Genomic DNA, 15,752 nt, shown 5'->3' with positions numbered 1-15,752 from the left:
ACACTCACCGCACACGTGTGGCCCAGCTCCGCCGCCACGGCTTCCGCTTCCTCGCTTTGCCCCGCCCCCTAGTCGCCTTTTCCTTTCTTCCTCGGCCGAGTTCGGTTAAGGGGTGGGGATTAGCCGGAAAAACGGAAATTCGGCATTTCTATTGGCCCACTTCTATTCTCCCTTCGTCCAGAAGCGCGAGGGCTGCGTCACAGGCGCGGTTTGGCCCTTGAAAGGATCCGTGGGGCGAGGACGTGATAGCGGCTCCTGAAAGTGACGTCATTAACCCTGTCGCTTCCCGGCCGGGGGAGCCGGCGGCGTCCCACGAGGGTTGACCAGTTGTGGAAGCGGAGGCTTGTTGGCTCGGCTAATTTGTAGCTGGAACTGAGGCTAAACTAGTTAACGCTTTGAGAGTGCGTTCATTTGCATCCTCCCTGGCAGTCCAGCGGGGGACGTTAAAGGGAAATCTCGGGAGTCGGCTAGAATTGCGATCTCGGTTTTTTTCCGCTTCTTAGCTGTATGCCTTTGGGCAAATGACTGAATTTCTGTGAGCCTTGGGTTATCTGATTAATAAAATAGAGATGGCTAAGTCACACAGGGAGAGCGCCTAGCACACTGAATGATCAGGACAAGCGCTCAATAAACGTTTGCCGTTTTAAACGTCTGCGCGTTCCTCCAGACAGCAGTTACCCCACTTAACATTTCAGGAAATGAGACTAGGATGTTGTCCCCATTTTACAGATGAAGAAACACCACAAACCTGGTCTGGTCAAACAACAGAATTTATTCTCTAACAGTTTTGGAGGTTGTAAGTCAGAAGTCATGCTGGTAGCGAGGTTGTGCACTCCCCGAAGGATCTAGGGGGAGCATTCTTTGCCCCTTTCAGCTTCTGGTGGTTCCAGGCGTTACTTGGCTTGGGCTGCGTGACTTCAACCTCTGCCTCTGTCTTCAGACGGCTTTCTCTTCTATGTCTTCTCCTCTTCTACGTTTTATAAAGACTTGTCATTGGATTTAGGGCCCATCAGGGTAATCAAGGATGATCTCATTTGGAGGTCCTTACTTAATTACATCTGCAAAGATCCTTTTCCCGAATAAGGTCACTTTCATAGCTTCTGCAGGTTGGTACACTGACATATCTTTTGGAGGGCCACTCGGAAAGTTGAGGAATGGGACTTGATCTCAGGGGTGTCAAGCATCAGATTTTACTGTCTTCTAAATCACATTGCTTCCCGCCTCTTAAGGCACTGGCTTGAGACTGATGGTTCACTAGACTAGGCTTCTTGAGGGCGGGGGCCATCATTACTTCCCAGACACCTATCCCACTCTTCAGCACACAGACCGTTGATAAGTACTTATTGTCTGCCTTAAGTATTATGTTTGGATAAGCTCATTTAAGTCTCATAAGAACAGTTAGGTACATCTTTCCTCCTCATGTTATGGACAAAGGGGAAACATTCAGTATTTGTGATCCTGTGAGTCTGACTCCAAACTCAATGTGACTGACTCTGGATGGCTTTCTCTAATTCATTAGTTCTCCAGTGAAAGCTCAAAAGGAGAGAATACAGAACAGGAATGGCAGGAGGTCCATCAACAGCACCTATTAGGCAAATAGTATGGTATGTGCTAGCTAATAATAATAATAACAAAATCTTAACATATACACCCTACCTGGAAGAGATTCATTTGTATTTTCAACACCACAGTCTGCAGCACCCCATATCCTCTAAGACACATCCATGTAGCTGTCTTAAACATATACATCAAACTCTGATATTTTTCTGCCTTCTCACCAGGGAGAAAAAAAGTTGTCACATACCTAAGTCCTAGATTATTATTTATGGTGTTATTTATCAAATCTGTGCTGTCAAAAAAGTTGACAGGGAAGATTGACTTGAGTGTTTTATTTGTTTGGAGTGAGTTGGAAGTATCTTGCAGTTTCACAGACCACCACCACCACCAACAAAATTTTCTATAATTTTACAGTTGACCAAGTTAAGCCCATTAATTCTTCAAATATTTAATGACCTAAATGTTGAACGTTATATGTATTCCTAGAAGCATAAAATGCTCTTCCTAAATGATATGGCATGCAATTTAATCAGGACAACTAGACCTGTACACATGCAAGAGGTTTATAGCAACATAATTAAGAGCACTGGCATTGGAATCAAAAGAACCTGGCTTAAAATCCAAGGAATATATGACCTCTGCTGGGCTATGCTGAGGACAAGATAACTAATTTGTATGGGCCTCAGTTTCTGCATATGTAAAATGGGAATAACAGCACTTATCTTTTGGGGTTGCTGTGTGACTCAAAAGCTGATAAAGTTATCAGCTAATAGTAAATGTTTAGTGATTTGTAGCTTGGAGGGGGAGAGAGAGAGGGCGAGCGCATGCCAAGGTGTATCCATTCGAAATTATTTTGGTTGCAAGTAATGGAAGGTTCAGCTAATAGTGGCTTAATCGATAATTTCTTCCCCCAACAAAAATTCTGAAGGCAATTGGTTGCTGTAGTTCAGTGGCTCAACAGTGCCATCACAGACCCAAGCTGATTTCATTTTTTCCTTTTTCGTTTGTACCTTTGGACCACCTTCACCCATTTCCCCTATGCTTGATCACCACCCCCGTGCCGACAACCACCAATCTGTTCTCTGTTTTTATGAATTCGGGTTTTTTGAGATTCCACATATAAGTGAGATCACACAGTATTTGTTTTTCTCTGTCTTGACTTATTTCACTATTGTTTTCTGACTGCAAGATGTACTTCTCAGTTTCCGGATTTATATCAGAGTTCAGGGCTAGGAGAATGGAGAAAAGATGAAATCCACTTTTTTTCCCCCCAGTAGGGTGCTACCCTTTTATCTCAGAGGGAAAAGACCTGGCAGGGTTCCCCTTCTATTTAAGCACCTAGAACTCAGTCACATGGCCACCCCAAGGATTGGAAGACCATCAGACATAATGTTAACCAGGCATTGGGAGTTCATTCTTTTTCCAGTGCTCTAGTAAAATTAAAGGTAACTTGGCAAATATGCTTTCATCCAACAGTAGAGATTTAATTTGTAATTTAAACTGGTTTAAAACTTAAAATAACTGTAGTAAGCTTAAACTTAAAACAACTGTAGTATCCAAGGTAGTGGATCTCAATCTTGGCCACACATCACCTGTGGATTAAAAACCAGCAACAACCACGGTAATTCTGATTTAATTAGTCTGAAGTGGGACCTGGGCATTGAGAATTTGGAAAGTTCCCCCAGAACATGCTAAGGTGCAGCTAAAATTAAGAGTTGCTTATTTAGGGAATGGAGTTCAAGTTGGTGATTTGATTTGATTTGACTTTCCAGTTAACTGAGGATTAAACCCTGTTTAATCCTTTTGCAGTCACTAGAATTACAGAATTAAATGTATAGTGCACTTGTTTCTGTAAGTAGAATGTCTTGGACATAACTGTATCTCTCTTGTTGCTTGAGGTCTCCTGCAGTGATTTAACATCATTAGATATTGAAAATGGTTTAAATTTGAACTATACACTTCCAAATGTATTCTGGAAAATATTCACTCTTTTTTTCAATTCATCATGATTCTGTACAATTTTTCTCTTTTTCACAAAAATAAAGTGTTAGGTGTCAGCTCCCACACATCTCCCCTCCCTCCAAATCCGTTCTTTAGAGTTCTAACTAATAGATTTTTAACTAATTGGTATAGTTTCTCTGTTTCCCAAATGCATAAGCAGGGATAAAGGGCATGTTATTGATATAAAGCATAAGTGAGATTTTGGCAAAGATTGGGTTTTATTTTCAGGACCTATTAGAGTCATAAATCCATGGAAACGGAGCAGTTGCCAACACATTTTCATTTAGTAAAAAAGAACTGCTTCTGACTAGAGTGGATTATGTTTTTCAATACCATACATTTGCTAAAAAGTGCACAAATATAGTCTAAACATTAATTGTGCATTTAGAATGTTCTAGTTACTGTCTAGTAAACATAACATTGACCTTGTCCTAATTTTACTTTCTTTGGTGACACCCACAGGAGCCACAGAAAGAAAAATCAGACCATCAGAATGAAAGTGTATCTGACTATAGGTTAAAATACCACCTTTAATGAAAGATCATGTCAAAGATTAGTTAATATCACTTAAAGCCCACGAGTTATCACTTATACATGGAGCATTAACAATGCACTATGGTAAAACAAAACTCCTCAAGCAAAATGTACCAGCCCCAGGTTTTAGCAAGGATGAGAACAATGAACATGTTTTTGGTTTAAGTTTTTGTTAAATTTTTGTTTTCGGGCTTTATGAGAAGCATTTCCTTGGGAAACTAGTGACTGGTTTGGGTTTGTGATTTCCTTGATTTCTGAGCAATAAAAACTTGATAACCAAGCTTATTAATAAATTACTAATTTTCTAACTATTTCTGCCATTTTACTTTTAAAAACTATAGACAGGTTAAGTCAGGGCTTACAATGATGTCTAGCTCTAGGTACCTACCCAACTTTCCTCTTACTTTTAAGATGGAGAAAAGATTAGCCAATTAACTGAAGCCCATTATGTCAGTTTGAATTCTCCACGAAACAGACGCCAAGATAGAATTAGAAGGCCAAGACATTTACTGGGGGGAAAGCCTGTGAAAGACAAGGATAGAGGGGACAGGAGTAAGAGGGAAGCCTCAGACCATGATACTCATCTAATACTGATCTGACACCTGTGAAGGGAGGGACAAAGGGAGAAGGATGTGGTGAAAAAAAGATCTTTTAATTGAGGGTTCTGAGACTCTGGTAAGCATACCCTTGTAAGGCACGGACTACTACAGAGGTCCACTTACAGATATACTGGGGGCTAAGGAGTGCTGAGAGGCACCTAAGTGGATCACCTGGGCTCTACAGTGATCCCACACGTCCCCGCCTCCTCCTACTGACGAGAGTTCATCTCTCCTGCCAACATGGTGACTCCTCACTGTTGGTCCTGGACACAGTGAGTCCAAAATGTCCAGGTAGCATCCACAGTTCAGTGGAACTCCTGCTCTGTCCTCTGCCGAGAATACGGCCCCTCTGAGACAAAGACCTCGAACTCTGCAGAGCCCAGAGCTGTAAGAACAGGAAACACAGATGGCCACAGAGGGCCATTTAGAATGATGGCAAGTGAGGCCATTCCTGCTTCTGCTCCTTAGGTCTCAGACCTATGTAGTCTTCTTATAGCACTATACAGAGATCTCTGATTTAGATTTATTCTGCATTCTGGAAGATAGCATCCCAGTTTTGCAGATTCTGGACTCTAAGCTGGTGCTTCAACTGCACCTTTAAAAAGCCAACGCAAAGCTCTGTCAGGTCGGCTGCCTCTGGATGGTGCAGTATGCGACATGTCCTGTGGATCACATGACCTCCCTTGCTGTGAAGTGTGTTCCCTACACGATGCCATGTTGTGTCGTTTTCCATGAGCATGGATCAGGCACTTCTTAGCTCCTGTAGAGCGGTGCTGGCTGAGGCTCTTGGGCAGGAAAGGCGAGTCCACACTTGGAATAGGGCTCTATCCCTATGAGGAGAAACAGCTGGCCGTTCCATAATAAAAGGAGCCCAGCGTCATCAACTTTCCAGCAGGTGGCCTGTTGGTCTCTGGGAAACAGGGCCATATCAGGGGTTCAGCACTGGTTTCTGTTGCTGGCAGGTTCTACATTCAGAGGAATCACTAGACTGGCTTTGGTAAGTGGAAGTTCATGCTGTTGGGCCCACGTGTAGCCTCCGCCTCTGCCATTGTGGCCTCTCTGTTCATGTACCCATCAGGCCAGCTCTAGAGTGCCCAGGGCTGCAAGCTCACTGATGTCAACTGGCCAAGTCGTTTTTGTCTTCTTGGTTGTTCAGTGTTTATTGCAGATGCCTTTTGATGGGTATTAACAATGTGAAAATTGTCACTTGCTGTGTCTACTCCCATCTGCCTTTACCCTGGACCTCATTGTTTCCCATTGTCCTTTTCTTTCCAGGTCCCTGACCAGCTGGTTGGGGCATTGGCCAATGATAGGAATTTCTACATGTTCTCACCTTGGGCCACTTCTCCTTCCACATCAATTGGATGACCAGGGGCACTGCCTGCCCATTAGGAAGATTCTCCCCCTCTGCTGTCTTTCAGCCTGAATGAGGTTGTAATGCTACTATTTAGTTTCAGTTTGCACCCCTCAGCCTAGCCAACTCACCTGTAAACTACGCTTGGGCTTTCTCCTCCTCCATCAGCTATTTGTAAGGCACCCTGCTCTGTGGCCATCGGGGAGAGACGAGGAAGGGGGGCTGCTGTCATCATGTGGGTGATATGGAGGTCTGGGTTTTCTGTTCGCACAGCTGACTCATGCCCTCCGGTCTTACTTGGGTTCGATCCCTGATATACCATTTCCATGTTATAACGGATTGTTGCAGGGCCCTTTTCACTTTATGCATTGACAGGTGAGACAGAACCTGCCTCCTAACTGGCAGCTGTGGGTGGATGGTCACTGGTACACTATAATCAAGCACTCTGTCTCTATGAGGGCTCAGTAACATGCTAGGAGCTATTTCTTCAGATGCACATAATTCTCCATTACAGATGGCAAGTCCTTTGCTGAAGAACCCCAAGGCCCTGTGTTATACGATCCTCCTACTTGGGTTTACCATGAACTCTGCGCTTGCATCTCTTCTCCCTACTGACACTTCCCACACCACAGGGTCTGCCCATTGTTCTGCTCTAAGCGGAGAGGCTGCTTTCACTACAGCTTAGACCTGCTGTACAGCTCCTTCCTGACCCAGGCTCCACTCACAGGTGGCAGCCTTCCACACCCTCCAGCGCATGGACCAGAGCAAGATTTCCAGATGTGGACTATCTGGCCTCCAGAAGCTGAAGAGGCCCCCCAGATACTGTACTTCCTTGTTTGTAATAGGGAATCCAAGAGGCAACAACGTTTCTTTACTTTGGAGGGATATCCTGACATGCCCCTGACCCTAAAAATGTGTACCTCCTTTAGCTTTTTAGGACTCCTGAAAACTTTACTGAAGTGGCCTGTCCCTGAAACTCTGTAGAGTTTATTTCCCACCTTCTTGAACACATGCTTCTTACCAAGGTCTCTAGCATGCTAGCCATGTCTTTATTTTACAAATGTAATGGATCAGTGTGATGTTCTGCGGGATGTCCAGATGGTCCAGATCTCTTTGGACTATATTAAGACAGAAGGTGGGCGAGCTAACATAGCCCTGGTGCAAAACTGTAAATGAATATTGTTGTTCATTCCAAGGAGTGTGAACTGTTTCTGATCCTATTTTCCATCTGTTTTTTCCATCCTATTTTACCATCTGCTGTGGTAACTCAGGCATTTCACCTCTGCTCTGTGATTTGAGTAAAAACATAGTGTTTGCCCCATTCCTCCAGGGTCCTCGCTGGAGTGTTAAATCCCATGTCCCAAGAAAGTGACCCCAAGTCAGAGTTTTCCCGCTTGTTCACTTTTACCTTCCAGCCCCTTGGTCAAGCATCCTCCTAACGCAGTCCCTGGGTAGTCTTCTCCCCTGACAGTTACATGCTGGCCAGCTCGTGCTGGTCCCATGGGAGGGGGGTAGTTTCTCTTCTCCTTCATCAGGCCCAGCATGTCCTCTGCTGGGCTATGCTGGACTTAACCCTAGTTACTGGCCTGGCAGCCAGGAGAGGCAGCGGGGGCAGCTCCTGAGAGCAGGGCGTCGGGGAGCAGGTGTTGTCTTGCAGGGAGAGGCCTCTGCAGTGTCTTCCTGCTCAAGCAGAGTGTGGATTTTTACGAGGCAGTGTGGCCACCTCTGCAAGCTCTGCATGTTCAGGGCAGTCAGCAGAGCAAAACTGGGGGCACCCACTCATGTCCCCATCCCGTATCTCAGGGTCTCAAGTTCTCCCAAGCGGGCCACTGGCCTCCGTGTAACAGGCTGCCTGGGCTAAGCGTTTTAAAGATTCTGGAGATCCACGACTCTCTTGGGCTTGCTCTTCACGTTGTCCTCTCCCGCAAGGGACAGGAGCCTCTTTGTAAGTGACCAGAGATGCCTCTGCTTCCTCCGCTCGCCTTTAACTATCTGTTTCCGGGCCCCACTGTCACTCTGCAGGGAGTCCTCCAACTCTACTCCCCTTAGATACACGGAAGCCCCCCATAACATTCAAATGCCTGAACCACCGCCCTGGCAAGGGCATTCCTCTCCACCGGGGGACCCCCTGCTCATCAGTGGTGATTGTTTTTAGTAGTTGAACAACCATCTGTGCCCATGACTAGCTGTGCCCCACTTACCACTTGGATTGGGACCCTCCTCACCAGCCTGTGGTGAGTGACCCTGTCTCCAACCCCATCTTCTTGCCAGCTTTCTGGAACCGCTCCTGGTACCAGTGGTGCTATTTCAAGTTTTCTGGGAAACAAAAGCAGAGTTAGAAACATAAGATTTATGCAGGGAATAGCCTGTAAAGATAAAGGGAAGAGGAAGTGGGGTAAGAGGAAGGGCCTCGGACTGCAATGTGGGAAGGAAAGATTGTACAGGAAGAGCCCCAGGGAACAGCTCTGAGAATGCTTTGGCCAGGCTGGTGTGGAGACTCAAAGCAAAAACCGGCCGTTAGAAGAGTCCCGAGTTGGGCAGGGATGGCCTGGCTCTTGCATCGCAGCCACGTTCTGTTGTTCGCTTGCAGCAGCCCCGGAAGCCTCTGGCCTTGGTTTGGACACTGTGGTGGATGCCGAAGGTCTGAGAGCTGGAGGCTTTCAGCTAACCCCACCGCTCACCTCCTGCAGCAAGTTCTCTCCTGAAGGAAGACCTGAGTGGTGCACACTCTGCCTGTCACTGTCATATGACTGGTTTAGTGTCAAGACCAGGACAAAACCCAGAACCATCACCAGGGTTTTAGAAGCCTAACCTTATGTCTTTTCTATATTTAGGGGGACAAGATAAATTTCTACCATATACTCTTTAATGTATTATCTAGTATTTAGCAACTCAAAGCAATAGGTCTTCCAAGAAAAATCTCAAAAAAATAGCTCCTGGGACAATAAATTATATAAACTATTGAATCAAAACATGACTTCGCATGGAAAGTAGAAGTTAGGTTTTTGGGGAGCACACAATCCAGTGTTTGTCTTAGTACACTTTATTGCTGAGGTTTAGTCTGTGCAAGGCAGGGTGCTCTTGGTGTCTGTCCACAAGACAGGGACGTGAAAATAACGATCTGGAATGTTTAATCTGGTGGCTGAGTATTTCACATATATTAACGCCTGAATTTTTACAACATCATATCATTTCACAAGGATTAGCTGTGCGAAAGCAGGGAAATTGTTCCTCTGTTTGCTGTAATATCTCTAGGGCCTTGCAGATTGCCTGGCACGTATTCAGCTGTCGATAATATTTGAGAAATGGGTGTAATTGTTAAACCATAATTGCACAAGTATAAGGATCAGAGCTATTTTATTTGTGGGCACATAGTAAGAACTTGAGTCAACAAATTCAGCAACTATATTTGTTCAGTGGCTACTCTGTCCCAGGCACTGTTCTAGGCACTTGGGATATATATTAGTCAACAAAACTAAGACTTGCTAATAATAAACACCAAACAATAACAAACACTATATAAAGGCATTGTAGGATACATGAGAAGTACTATAGTAAAAAGAATAGGGCTGGGTAAAGAGAGAACCAGAGTGGGGGAACCGGTTATAACATCAAATAGGGTGGTCAGAGTAGGTGTCACTAAGGAGAGGTTTGAGGAGAAATCTGGGGAGGCTGGGAGTTCGCCAAACATGCATCTGGGAAAGGAGCCTTCCAGGCAGAGGAAAGAGCTGGAGCAAAGGACCCAAGGCAGGAGTCAGGACCCCACGTGACTATGTCTTTGAGGAAAGGAGGCAGGCCGAGGAGGCTGGAATCAGCCAGGGAGAGGAGTAATGGGAAACAAGTTCAGGAGGAGGGCGGGGCCGGTTGGCAGATGGTGAAAGGGTTTTTAGGCCATTTTAAGGACTCTGGGTTTTATTCTGAGTGAAAAAGAAGAGCCGTCTCAGGGTTCTGAGCAGGGGAGAAGAATGATCTGACATTGAAACAATAAACTTCCGTAGGATGAATGAATATGTGAGGTAGATAGAATCATGCTACTTGATTGCCCATGAACCGGTTCAATAAAACTCAATGTAATGCTACATATTTTTTTTTGCTGATTTTTCCTGATACTCATTCTTTATCTCTAGGGAGCTGCTTGTCTTACGTACCTTTATCATTCCCACTTGCAGCAGCAGCAGAAGGAATTATTTGCCAACCACTTAATCATGACTAACTAGATACCGTTGGATAGTTTCGAGAGCACGTTTCATATGTATTATGTCACTCAAATCATCACAACTATATCTAGTGTTACATTACTGATCTATCACTAATACAGAAACAAATTCAAAGAGACAATATATATATTGCCCAGTCACACATTTAATAAATGGCAGAGTATGAACTTTGTGTCCTCACCTAGTGTTTGTAAACCTACATTCTAGGTCCTAAAGACAGAAAGTGGTTTAACTACCCTAGGAGGGGTTCACAGTTAGGTGGGAGGCCAGGAGAGGAATAAAGAAAAAGATGGTACATATCACAATAAAGAAATAAAGGCGAAGTGCCAAAGTTATGGTGTGTTCAGCAAAAAGATCCACAAAGAGGACAAGGGTCCTGATGGTGGGTGGCCTCAGATACACTGAAGCAGCGGGGCGTGCGGCTCAGGTGGTGGGAATAGTGCCGGCAGATGCTTGGGGGTCAAGATGAGCATTGTGTCCTTTGGGAATGGTTGGAACCTCCATTGTGAGTGGAAGGAAGTTGTAGGAGACAGGATTACAGAAGGTCGAAAAAAGCCACATGATATAGAATCTTAAGCCATAGGCTAAAACCATCTGTACTTTACCCACTGCAAGTTGCCAATGATTTCTGAGTGGAGATGGTGATGTTGACAAAAGTTTTGGGGTTTTAACCTCCTTGAACTTTTAAAGAAAGTTCAATATAACATGACTGTTTAGTGGGGGTTGACATGAGAGGCAATGTCTTAGAATGAGTTCCTCCACAAGTCAACCTTAAAACCAAGATTCAAGCGAAAATAACTGATTTTGGGGGTGGTGCCAGGACATAACCAACATGGGACTGGGGGAGAGAGACAGGGAACAGGAGGCAGACAGTAAAGTATTCATTGTCAAGTAATTTATCATTGTGGATAACTGGACATTAGTCTTGTTGGGGGACTCTGGGAGCCAGTGTAGAACATACAGCTCAGAGGCATCCCACCCAAGGGATGTAGGAGCTGAGGTGTTTATACATGAGCTCCCAGCAGTCATTGGCTGAGGGCTTGCTCCTGGGGGCAGGGATTCGAGGTTCCCCAGAACTGCCAGCCTGCCACATGAGCATCAAAATGGCAACTGGTAGCATCGGAGAAACAGACATAAATGCACCTGCTGGCAATGGGGTGGGGGGCAGTGTGCAGAATAGAAAGGGGTGGGTGATACGGACAGGCTATTGGCAGGATCTGCTACAGGCGGGAGCAGCAGTAGATTAAGACCCCTAAGCAGAGAGTCACATGGGTCCAGACCAATGTGCTGACAGCAGGAAATGAAAAGAAGGAACAGATTTCAAGAGCTTTTATAAAGGAAGAGTTGCAAGGCTTGGTTTTATAGACCCTTGCCTTATAAGGCAACAAGGGACTCTGTCCACTTAATGACTGTGGAGTTAACCTCTGAAAAAAGTTCACCTGCCCCACATGTATTCTTTTTAATACATTAGGGAAAATAAGCACTTATAAGACTAATCATTTATAACACCTATGAAATACACATATTAGGGAAAGATCTGGGGAAAGGTATGGTAAAGCTTATAAACATACTCATGGGAGAGTAACACACATCCAAATTCCAGACTTCCTCATTTCAGCCAATCTGTCTTTTGCATGGGAACAAAAGAAAAAGTAATGAAGAAATAAATGTAAACCAAGAAACATTACCTATGGATAACGGAGATAAAAAATAAGGTAAGTATAAGCTAGCAGTCTGTTCAAATATTTCAAGCAGGAGCTTTTGAGAAAACTCACCAAAGACTGAAGACAGAAAATGGAAGAAGCATGGGAGAGTAATTTACGGAGGCGTTCATTCAACCTCACTCTCAAAGCTGTCACTAAAAAAATAATAGGTCTTTTCCCCTTTTCTCACCCCTATGCTCCTTGGCAAGATAGTCAGACTTATTAAAAAAAAAAAAAAAAGAAAGGGAAAAAGAAAAAGAAGAAAAAGGCTGTGTTCCTGGAAGAATGGAGCTGAAATGTCCAAGAGGGAAAACACTGCGGGGATTGGAAGGGCAAAATCGAGGAGGTGATGGGCAGTGGAGTGGAGGCGGGGTCAGGGACTCCTGGAATGTAGGCGATACAAGGTGGAGCAGGGCCACCTGCCTCAGAAGGGTCACGGGACCTGGGAAAGGGGCATTTCCTCAGCTGCCATCACAAACTAAAGATTAAAGGCTCACTCCTCAGTTTTGTGGGCAGCTGACATCCGGTAGGATTCTTTAAGATCCACGAGCGAGGGAGCGGTTTCCACAAACCCAGCTGAAAATATTCACTACCTCTGGCGGTTGGGAGCGCAGCCAAGTCAATCTGATTTCAAAAGAAAAAATGCTGATTCCTGCAGCAAGTTCATCCCTGCAGTAGAGGAAATATATAACCTTTATTTTTTTTGTTTGCTTTGTTGGAACTATGCGCGCCGTTCTGAGGTTCAGATGGGAGGGCAGCGAGTGATATTTTGCCAAGTGTATGGATGGAACCATCCTCCGCGTGACTTTTCCCAGACCTTGCTCGTCTGTGGAGGCTCCTCCACACTGACATTCTCAGTGATGCAATGAGAATTGATTTTTTCCCCTTTCTTCTCCTAAATTCTTCTCATCTTTCCATCACATTTGACAGGAGAACAAGAATGGGCACATATGCCGAAGGGGATGGAGATCTTTGAAAGGTACATATTTGAAAGGAAAAAGGAAAAAGCAAGGAGAGTAAGCAAAGCAAGGAGAACAGGAAGACGAAATGGGAGAGTGAAGCAGAAGAGGAGGCTGGGGTGTAGGGGGAGGAAGTGGAGAAAAAGCAGAGTAGAAAGGCTGAGAGAGGAGAGGGAGGGAGGGGACAGGCTTGGTCACCCTCCGATCCTTTTGCTTAAAGAATACCACAGATGTTGACCATTCAGGTCTCCTTCCTGTCAGTGAGACAATCTGCAAAAGTACATTTGGGCCAACTTTTATAGACATAGGGGAACTAGCCAAATGTCTCCTTGTAATATTTAATTTATTTAGTGACATGAACATACTCAAAGCCACATTTAAAATAAGATACAAATTTGGAAATATTATTTGCTTTTATGTTTCATTTAATAAAGCCTTCATATTCATTGTTTGTTTTTTTTGTCTAGGATGTCTTTTTTTTTTTAGCTTGCCTTATTCATATTCTTTTTTTTTTTTTTCTTGCGATATGCGGGCCTCTCACTGTTGTGGCCTCTCCCGTTGCAGAGCACAGGCTCCGGACGCGCAGGCTCAGCGGCCATGGCTCACGGGCCCAGCCGCTCCGCGGCACGTGGGATCCTCCCGGACCAGGGCACGAACCCGTGCCCCCTGCATCGGCAGGCGGACTCTCAACCACTGCGCCACCAGGGAAGCCCTATTCATATTCATTTTTGATGGAAGTATCCTTGTCATCAATAGAGGCACTTTTGGAGTCACCCAATACTGTTTTCAGAAAGGACTTTCAACATTCAAGTTTACCACCCAGGAATAACGACTGTATAATATTTCTTTGCCCCTTAAAAAACAAACAAACAAAAAAACTGATTCTCTCAGGAGCCTTCTACTCACATCCAAAATCTGCATTGATCTGAACTAGTGTATGGCTCATCTTCTCTAAGCAATATTCTATTTTTCAACATAAGGTAATTGAGAGAAAATCTTATAAATGAGAAAGTCTGTAAGGACTGGATTCAAGGGTGATTTGCTTTCATTTTTCTTTGAAGTAAAATTCAGGCAAGTATGACACAGTTTTTCTAGAAGAGAGAATTTGATGCTCAAGGCAAAGCTCCTTAGTTTTAGCTTAAAATACTCCAGAGACTCCTTGAGACCTCTGCTGTCAGACCAGACTTGGAACAAACTCCAACTGAATTACACATAGAGAACACCTTCTAGGAGGTATTTTAGCTTCCATTAGGTTCTGGACTATTCTAGCCAGGTCAGCCTCTCCAGAAACTATGCCGTGAAGGAGCCTCACCTGTCACCAGCGGTGGTTCTCAGCTGAGACTATTCTGCCCCCCAGTGGTCACCCGGCAATGCCTGGAGATATTCTGGGTTGTTACTACTGGGATGTATTCGTCAGAGTTCTCCAGAGAAAAGAACCCATAGGATCTGTGTATATGTACATAGAGAGAGAGAGACGCTGATTTTAAACAATTGACTCACGTGATCATGGAGGCTGGCAAGTCCGAAATCTGTAGTTCAAGTCGAAAGGCAATCAAGATGAAGACCCAGGGAAGAGCTGACACTGCAGGTCAAGTCCAAAGGCCGTCTGCTGGCAGAACTCCCTCTTGCTTCCAGGAGGTCAGTCTTTTGTTCTATTCAGGTTTTCAACTGATTGGATAAGGCCCACCCACCTGACAGAGGCAATCTGCTTTCCTCAAAGTCAACCAATTTAACGCTATCTCATCCAAAAGCACCCTCACGGAAACAGGAGGTGATGGGACTTTTCCACTTTGTAGGGAGCCATTAGGTTCATCTGGAAAGAAATTGATGGGTGAACACATCTTAATGAAGATCACTCTTCCCTTCTCTTTCCACTCTGACTTGCTGAGAAAGAGAACTATTCCACTGAGGCCTACCTATAACAAGCCCACTGGTGTGGGACTTCTGAGCAGACAGAATGTAATTTCTTCATGCCGATGCCTCAGTCAATCTTTCAGCTGCAGAAATATGCTGAGGAAAAGGGAAGAAAAGAGGGTTCATGGCAGCTCCCCTGACCTGGATAAAATGTGAGCTCAGATGTCCCTGGAGTAAAACCAGCATCTGAGTGGAACTGTCACTGGACAGTGTAGCCAACCGAAGCAGCGCAAAGGCACCCAAACTGACAATGAACTTGCGGAGAACAGCAGAGCAGATGGGCCAATGGTGCAAAGGCTGCATTCACTCATTCCTCATTCATTCACTCAGCAAATAACTTGCGCTAGGCTCTGAGCGAATAAGGCAGCCTGGTCTCTGTTCTCATGCAGCCTCACGGAGAAAGAAGTGCAGTTAGAAACACGCCATCGAGGAGAACGCTGCTCTGCATGGATTTACAACCTCATTTAGAGGTGACTTTTGCTCTACACTGGTGGGAAAGAGTCCCGGATTTGGGGCCAAAGGTGGATTCAAATCCTAACTCTTACACTTCCTGGCTGCCAAGTCAGCGATCTTCTTGGATCTCCTGTAAAATGGGGCAAAAAACATCTGCCACCCCACCTGTCACCTGGACGTAATGTGAGAAGCAAAGACAGTAACGCATGAAAATGCTTTGCCAGTTCTAAAGTCCTGAATCAGGGTTTCTCCTCCCTGGCTGCCTTACACCCCACAACGCCCCACCCCTCATCACTAGCTCAGACTAATGGGGTCAGGCTCCCTTAGCGGAAGGATCTAAACAATGGTATTTTTTAAAAGCTCTCAGGAGAAACTACAGCAAAGCCACCCTATACAAGCACTGCCAATTTGCATACTGTTACTTCCCCAAAGTAATCATATTGAAAACCTGCCACTTAGTG

General features: G+C 44.9%; 1 protein-coding gene across 7 annotated transcripts in view; it reads right to left on the bottom strand.

The window, feature by feature from the left end:
* PUM3 (pumilio RNA binding family member 3) overlaps positions 1-15,752 on the bottom strand; it is a 98,017-nt gene that overhangs the window by 63,679 nt on the left and 18,586 nt on the right. For 4 of the 7 annotated variants that reach the window (XR_004480203.2, XM_033417350.2, XM_033417348.2 and 1 more), the window contains exon 2: positions 14,425-14,737. The exons of 1 other annotated variant lie outside the window; for it this stretch is intronic. Coding sequence is in view for 3 of the 6 variants with exons in the window: in XM_033417350.2 (XP_033273241.1) it covers positions 14,425-14,432 (8 nt within the window). In the remaining 3 variants the exon portion in view is untranslated. Of the gene's footprint in view, positions 1-8; positions 140-8,246; positions 8,362-14,424; positions 14,738-15,752 lie in introns of those variants that run through there. 2 more of the 7 variants (XM_033417351.2, XM_004286225.4) reach the window with 2 other exon arrangements.

This window comes from Orcinus orca, chromosome 6, assembly GCF_937001465.1.
Source record: "Orcinus orca chromosome 6, mOrcOrc1.1, whole genome shotgun sequence".
NCBI classification, from domain to species: Eukaryota; Metazoa; Chordata; class Mammalia; order Artiodactyla; family Delphinidae; genus Orcinus; species Orcinus orca.
The sequence above is the reverse complement of the archived record's forward strand: the minus strand, read 5'-3'. Positions and strand labels throughout refer to the sequence as shown.